The 8,306-nt window shown below is 38.9% G+C and overlaps 1 protein-coding gene across 7 annotated transcripts in view; it reads right to left on the minus strand.

Moving 5' to 3' along the window:
• Nucleotides 1–3,888: 3,888 nt before the first annotated feature.
• LOC111273985 (uncharacterized) overlaps nucleotides 3,889–8,306 on the minus strand; it is a 6,376-nt gene continuing 1,958 nt past the window's right edge. For 2 of the 7 annotated variants that reach the window (XM_022856038.1, XM_022856042.2), the window contains exons 2-4: nucleotides 5,962–6,157; nucleotides 4,299–4,440; nucleotides 3,889–4,111 (exon numbers count right to left, since the gene is read on the minus strand). In XM_022856038.1, coding sequence (XP_022711773.1) covers nucleotides 3,993–4,111; nucleotides 4,299–4,440; nucleotides 5,962–6,157 — 457 coding nt within the window. In that variant the 3' untranslated portion in view covers nucleotides 3,889–3,992. Of the gene's footprint in view, nucleotides 4,112–4,298; nucleotides 4,441–5,961; nucleotides 6,170–8,306 lie in introns of all 7 variants that reach the window. The other 5 variants (XM_022856037.2, XM_022856039.1, XM_022856041.2 and 2 more) reach the window with 4 other exon arrangements.

Genomic DNA, 8,306 nt, shown 5'->3' on the forward strand with positions numbered 1-8,306 from the left:
TGTGGCAAAATTATACGAGAGCTGTGACTGATAACTGTAAAAGCGTATATAATATAAGGTATCAAATTAAGGTCTATGTTAGGTTAGGTGTAACACGAGTCTAAAAAGTATTCATATTAAAGTAGGCTGATGAAACAACTGTAAAGTGGTGATGCGTTCTGTGGATGGAACGAGATAACTTCTATGCATGCCCGAGCTATCCTAGCCTACGTTAAGATGGAGATAAAATCATTCATAAATTAGATGAGTTCAGTCAATCAGTGACGAATCAAGCTTGGGGCAAAATTGGCGGGCCCATCTAGTTATTCCTAAATCCCGAATGACGTCTGTTTGTCAGACTGTGGAGAAACCCGAACAGTAGTTGTGCTTGATCTTAATGCAGCTAGATCATTATGATGCTCTTCTCTGGCTTCTTCCACTGAAGATGAAAAACCACAGCGGTGCAAAAACACAGATGTTTTTGTATGCAGCGCCAATCGTCTTTACATGTTAGGGCTAACATTTTACTAGTTAAATTTCCAATTAATTTCCGATAAGTTTCGATCCCGAGTAACAGTGCCTGAGATTTGCCAATGTATACTAAACTGGATGCTTTTCTCCCGTTCGCTCCAATGACTGTCCAGCTGTGAAAACTTCCATTTGTTTCCCGCACGAACGTAATAACTACTCTGAATGGCTCAGAGTTCTCCGTTCTGGTAGGGAACTCTGAAACATACATCTTGCTATACGCAGGCTGCTTACCAGCCAAATGTTTTTCAACATGAACAATCTAAGCCGCACAAGAAAGGCCTAGTTTTAGGGAATTTAGTCACGCAATATTCGCAAAAGTCTTTCGTTTTCGGCAATAAATAACTTAGTAAAATATATTTCATAAATATATTATATATATTTATGTATATATAGTATATTACAATAGAAATCGAATAGCTTTAGAGGGATGTGTTTGAAGAACTTGTGTTACTTCAAAAGCGAACAGCTGTTTTTTTTTAATTATTTTTTATGAGGTCTTTTTTCTTATATCTTTTTGTCTCCGTAACTGAAATCTAGACGTAATAGACATGTTTCTGCACTACGTTTAAATCTGCACGGCGAGCGGCATTATCTTTGCAGAGTTTACCTCGATTTAGTGGTCTTACCAACGGTCGTATCTCTATTCGACCGCAATTATAGCGAATGAGTAGTGTGTTTGCACTGAGATTCAATTGACAATCAAAAAATTTGCTGCAGACAGACAAGATGAACATAGAGACAAGCTATTGGTTGTCAGTCCGTTCGTGTATATTAGTTGATAATTGAATGCGCTTCTACGGCGTTTCAGCTTCTTCGAGCAGGGCTGACTAGTTCAGACAGAATATGGCAATTTGTTGAGTTTCTGAAAAGTGGGCTCCAGTCGAGCCTTGGAAGCAAGCACACTTCGATCGATTGCCCACTCCAGATCCGGCCATTCTTGCCTTTTTCGTTGGTGGTCATATTGGCCATTTTCATAAACTGGTTTCTGATTTAGTTAGCGTAACTCAGATAGTCACTGCAGACGTAGTGGTTATGAAGCTGAAGAGCTCTACTCTTGCCAATTAGAGTACATCCCTTGAACTCTAATGCTTCATCAAATATTATAGTCATGCAATTGCATAGACTCGCGTTCTTCTCCATTTTCAGTTATGAACTTACGACCCTGTCCGAAGTAGATAGAGCAATTTTGTAGTTACATTTCAAGGAGTATTGAGAAAATTGCCGGGCACGTTCAGAAGAAGAACAACCTATGCAGCGGTAACAAATGTTACCAACGTCGAGAGACCGCTGTGTTTTTGAGTTTCGAACAAAGCTGACAAGCAACTACTAAGACTACTCCCGTATATATATATATATAATTACAGTGATCTTTCAGCTGCAGTATTATTCAATGATATATTACTCAGATATTTGATCACATTTTGCACATAGTACACAGTTCAGGTGGATCGAAAAAAAAAATTAGATGCATTACATGATCAGCAATTTATTCTGCATGAAAGAAGAGGTGAATATACCTACAACGATTTGTAGTTGTTCTAACTTTTAGTATATGAAACGTATCCTCAAGTATATCTATTTTCTGAAAACGTATGCCTTTAAATAGACCCGTCAGTCTGATATGTGATTACATCACCACTGAGTCACTTCTAAGAGAATCTAAAATTACGCGCAGCAGTATTTCGAACTCAGCAATTCTAGCCACTTATTCACTTCATGAACAGCAACGAACTATCAAACTTTTTCTGTATCTTCGCCCCTTGCCCTGTCATTCGCCTCCGGTCGTTCCAGATGTATGACCTCTGTGCCTAGTTTCATGGGCAAGCAAGACAGCGAAATCGATGGCAATAACGGGTCAGTCGATTCTAACATCTTTGCAGGTGATCATATTCAATGTGTAGCAGCAGAAGGTTCCAGCCGAATTTCTCTTCCCTTTAGCCTCTACTGGCTTTAGGTCAAACATCGTCAATATGATAGGCGATCAAAACGATTCCGTTGTGAGGAACGACTCGTTCGAACGCTGACTGGCTATCGTTTGTGTGAAGTAGCTAGATCCGTAATTTTATGTGTGTGTCCATTGACCATTGCTTTCCTGTCTAACAAACTTCTGTTATTTTCTCTATGTCGATCATATTACTGTATGCTTCGAGTCTCGGTTGTATATATAATGGTGACATTAGTAAACAAACCACGAGTCTGCTCATTCATGCGACTAAGTCAATTTTAGAAACTTGATAATTGAAGATGACCGCAAGGATATCTTCGCTGTCAACAGAGCGACGAATGCTGGACGAAACCTAGACAGATGTAGAAAGCAAATAGGCATTAAAGAAAACATCATAATTCTGAGCAGTCGAAGTTCTCTATCGCTCACAAAACTAAAAAAAAACGTAAACGGAATTTGCTTTCAGGAAAATTATATAGTTAACTGGTATGATTGAAGCTCACTAAATCCATACATGTATAATAGGTCCGCTGTACATTGAAGCGGACTATGTGTTCTGTTTTGTTGTCAGCGTGTATTCAAAAAATACGAGCTGAACTAATGGCAATGACCGCGTATTAGGGTGAGTGAATGATGATTTGAAAAGGTGTCTGTATAGCAAGAACATTTCGATGTTCGATAATGTCACTCAGGTGAGCGCCATGCGACTTCTTTATATGATTAAAGTAAGGCATAGCATCAATCAGTGGATTTCTTACCTAATTACGACGCGTCATAATTGCCGAGATATAGTAATGGAGACTCACACTCGGCACATCAGTTGTAGGAAACCTCATCGAAAGTATCTTGAAGGAAGAGGTTCGTGCCCTTAGGACCCATGAACGGTAGCGCTCGTAGAACGAGTAGCCAGTAGTATTTTTGTGGGCTCACCTATTGTTTTGTTCCTAACGGCGATATCGAAGCTAAAACTCGAAACATAGAAGTTCACCAATTGTCCAAGTTTTCTAGTTTTGGCCAGAGCCCTTATACCAGCCCCGGGCACTATCCGTTGATGACAGTGAGTGCTGCATACCTTTATGCAGCACTAGTGTTTCTACCAGATGCTATGATTGTTCCCCAATAGCGTGTACTTACATGCAAATATGTTCTCAAAGATTCAGCCTACTTGGCGTATGAAGGTTTCGATGAATTAGGTAACTCTACGGTGTATTATTCGCTCTAGGTAATAAAAAGCAATTGCGAAGAACCTACAATCTCCTGGCTTACATCCACTGGAAACCGGCTACGTGCTAGTGCTTGTTAATTGTACCTCGCCAAGGTAAAACGTTTGCCTGTGGCCCATATATGAGAATCATACGCTGAACATGGAAACTTCATACATTAATTGCTGTTATGCAGCTACATAAGATTATTACGAGCAGATGACACGTTAATCGATTACGTACATATACAAGTTTTATTTGAATCCATAAAATTCTATAGTTTCCTTTGGTGTAGAGGGTACAACCGAGAAAGGCTTTTTATGACAATGACCGTTTTAGGCCTTGGCCGATTTCTTCGATTTATATCCATAGAGGCCAGAGTTCAAGCTAACGCCACCGAAATTTCCGCGGTAAGCTCCGTAGCCCGGATCCCCATAAATTAGGAACTCACTACCTGCAAATGCAGTGGGTATATTTTTGCTTATTATAGATGCGTTGAAGCCCATTTCTATCCATGCTGAAATCATTGATCATAGCACTTTGTACATCATGTTCACCTTATTAATTATTTCATGGTAGTTATCATTTCGATTGACTCTCTTGGTGATGCTAGAGTGGTAAAATATTGATACCCAATCTACCTGGTACAGGCGTAGGAGCAAAGGGAATATGCTCTACAGGATCATTCCAAACGGCGTCAGGATTCCGGGATACAACCCCATTGCGGTTAACGAATGGGGTTCTATACACGGCAGGAGCTCCTGATGCAGATGCAACTGGTACCTGTAAAATTATTGTGTTTATAAGCAGCTAGGTTTAGGACTTCTTGCTTGTGAATACCAAAAACTTCAATCTTGCCCCAACGACCCAAAGGTTGTTGTTCCTTGCCCTAACCATTATGATAATATAGTATGTTAACTCTAAGCTATACGTCTGGGCTTTTCGGTTCCGGTTATTTTTTTTTTTTTAATTAAAAGGAAGTGCAGTTACTATATCTAGCTAAAATGTATATTTAGAGCTGATAGTGAAAAACCCAGCACATTCTCAAGTGCATGTGGGTTAATTCAGTGTGACATCCTATGACGCTCATACATTATCTCGAAAAGAGAAGTTGGAAAACTCAAAAGAAAATCTAATCTCCGTGCAATAATCGAAAGAACTACTTGCTAGAATTTCACAACTTAAGTGAATAGTTCCTATTAACCAATGCATGATATAATAGAATAGAAAAAAAAAGCGTGATACTTTTTATGTACAATATTGAGGTAATATTGGCTTGTCGAAAAAGTATCGACGGCTTTTCTAGCTAGATGGCTTTAAAGGGACGAGTTGCGTCAACTCTGTATTAATGTAATTTAAAAGTTGAAGCTCGGCAGTAGTAAATGTGTTGGAACGCCTCTGTTCAAACTAAGGATAGAGCGTCTTGAAGGCGTGTGAAATTTCTACAAAAAAAAAAAAAAAAAAATCGTTATATTCTACAATTTTATCACGATAAAACCGCAAATGCTGTCCAGGCCCATAAAAAGAATTGTGCTGTTTACGGTCAAGATACGTTATCGGAGGAAACGGTCCAAAGATGGTTCTAGTACTTTCATTCTGGAAAAATGCTCCTTATAGTATTGGCCAATTACGGAATAAAACTTATTACGAACGTTGAGCAAGACCACACGTAACTAGCCATTGTATTGCTAAAAAAAACTTAACATTTGCCGCTAAACGGTTTCAACATATTAGCTAGCTATAAAAAGCTCGATACTTTACAAAAGAGCTTACGATTCTACAGAAAACGTAACAAAATCAAGCCATTTTTAAAGCGACTGATCACAGGTGACGACAAGTCACATTGCTATTACACACGACAATGAATACAGTATGAGCGAATGGAAAAAGTGCACTCTACAACCTGTGGTAAAGTTCAGACTGTCACCAAAGAAACCAATGCATTATGGACTACTACTGTTCGATAAAACGATTGGTTCGAACCTCTTTTACCAACAACTAGCAAAAATATGACTAGTAATAATAATAACAGTAAAGTTATTTGGAAATTTATCTTGTAAGTTAAAAAAAAAAAAATATCTTAATGTTAGCTTAAAACGGTCCGTACTTTGTCGACATGCAAACTTTTATAACAGGTCCCAAAATTATTAAGTTCCATTAGGTTCGACTTGAAGTCTCATTCGCTTTTCGTTGAAAGTGTAAAGCGTACCTATACGGTTAGGTCGTAGCTAATGGATGAATTTTGATTCTCCACTCTCGGATTTGTCTGATCACTGTAGAAAAGCTGACTGGCGAATATCTTACTTGTGCGTGCACGAGGGCTTGGTTGCTGTACGAAGGTGTCTGGATAGAATAATGCACGGGGCTTTGATAGGTAGAGGTGTACGTGCCGATGTGTGCGGCACGTGCACACACAATCACTATGCTAAACGTCGCTAGCACCTTCATCGCACTCTGAAAACAACGCACTGGTTCACAGGTATCTGTAAATAAGTCGGTCCTGAAAGGTCAGCTAACAAGCATTTAGTTAATGGCATTAATTAGAATTTTAAGTTAACACGGGAGCTGGCTTAATAGGATACAGGATTTCGGTGTCAATTTAGCACCTAATTACCTATTCAAGCCATACGTTAATTTGATCAGTTAGACCAAAATGGTTTTTGGAAGCTCCAGACCTTCGTAGTAGGTGTCAATACGATAATATGTGGTTATAATTGGTGGCTATCTGCCTCAAGCGCCATATAACCGATCTATGTAGTTACATATGTAAGAGTGAACTGTACGCCATAAAAACTTGGGACCATAAAGGACAATAATTACACGTATCATTAGGACGTTAATGTCCTTTATTTAGCACGTACGTTATTGAAAGTAGTGTTGAGTTAGAAAGAACCCAATTTTGTCATTAGCTCAGTTCTGCGTGGCCCACTGACCATACTCAAGGTAACTGATACACTAGTAAGTCTGATAATAATCGCTGTTTTGACAAAAAAAATCTTCTACTTTTGGACCATTGCCCCACAGGTAGCGTTTGCCTGTATTACTGGCCTGCTTGCATTGATAAACCCTGCAATACGCTATGAACGAAGCTGAGACCTTTATTGCTAGGCATTTTTTGTTATGTTGTTATGGGCAGCCAGTAGTTAAGCATGTCGTTAATATGCGCTCTCCCGGTGCTGGTAATAACGACTTTTAAGCAAAACTCGATCGTTCTGTAAGTAAGTTTTTCTTTTCTGTCACTGGTATAATTTACTCAAAATTATTTCTCGCATAAAAAATATCGTGGAAATCTTAAATTGCGTAATTTAAAGTAGCAACTTATTGATAAGAATTTAGTCTGGCATCGTTTTGAGAAAAGCTTTTGATAGAATTAGAACTAGATATCTATATTAGATGTCTGTTTATAGAAAGGGTTATGTGTGCAAAATATCATACGGTGCTTGCCGCTGCTAGAAAAATAGATTGTTAGTTAATATTATGCTTTTTTTATGGGTTACTGTAACTAACTGCGTATTTTTTTCGTATCTATTCTGTATCCTAGAAAGCGGGAATAGGTACCACACAGCGTTCTTCAGAGCACAAGCTGACCGATATATATCATCACCAACATCATTATCGTCGTAATAGGTCCACCGAATGGCAGTTCTAAGTCGTGAAGTGGAAAGAACCGTAGCGACGTATTCAAATCATATTATCATAGTCAGCACAACGATCGCGCCATTGGTAACTGCACGGGATTGCACTGCGCTAAAAATCGGCACCAGTGCCAGGTACTAAAAAGCCAATGAGAAAATGGGCTGGCCGTACGCCCGCCCGCGTCCCCTTCTTCAGACAACTTGCTCAATGTCAACTGATCACACAAAAAACCGTGAACTAACAAAAAAAAAAAAAACCGAGGAAGAAATTGACTCAGTTATTTCTATCTATATTTTTCTGTTCGACCGTTTCTTAACTAACAGTCAGTGGAGTGATAGGCATCTGACGATTTATCCGAAAGTCTACTATTACTATGTTTTCGAGGAAATATACTGAGATGATGAGAGGTTTACATCCGACAGCTCTACAAGCGAGCCCATTGACTCGGCTTGGATCGACAGGACACTGAACGACAGCGACAAAATTGACTATAAGCTAGAATAACATAGAGCAAACATTTATTTTGAACGGGGTTTATTGTGCTGTATTTGGTCGTCTGCTAGTTAATATATGTAGGATGCTATTTTTCAGCCATACGTCAACGCTCGAATTTACGTAATGAACTTGTTCCAGTATCTAACTTCGTATATAATGATGTAATATTACCTTGTGATCCTATAGCTTACCGTAACGGTAACCTTAATGTTGTGGACGGCAAATAGGCCCATGGTCGCATTACGGTGTGAATAACTATTCCACAAATTACAAGCTAATCAAGTTAATTAGTGAAATAAACCCTAAGCGCCATCGATATATATACGTATATATATATATATATATATATATATACGGGTATATATATATATATCTCTAGATAGTTGCTCGTTGAAGACGGTAGGCGGGCAACTGGTCATACTTCAAGCAACTAATTGTCGACGCTGGTTGAGACAAAGATCGATGATTCTTTCTGCGTTCATGCCTTGTCAGCTAGTAGAAGTAGCAGAAGTGTATGC

Source organism: Varroa jacobsoni, unplaced genomic scaffold (assembly GCF_002532875.2).
Source record: "Varroa jacobsoni isolate VJ856 unplaced genomic scaffold, vjacob_1.0 scaffold_242, whole genome shotgun sequence".
NCBI classification, from domain to species: Eukaryota; Metazoa; Arthropoda; class Arachnida; order Mesostigmata; family Varroidae; genus Varroa; species Varroa jacobsoni.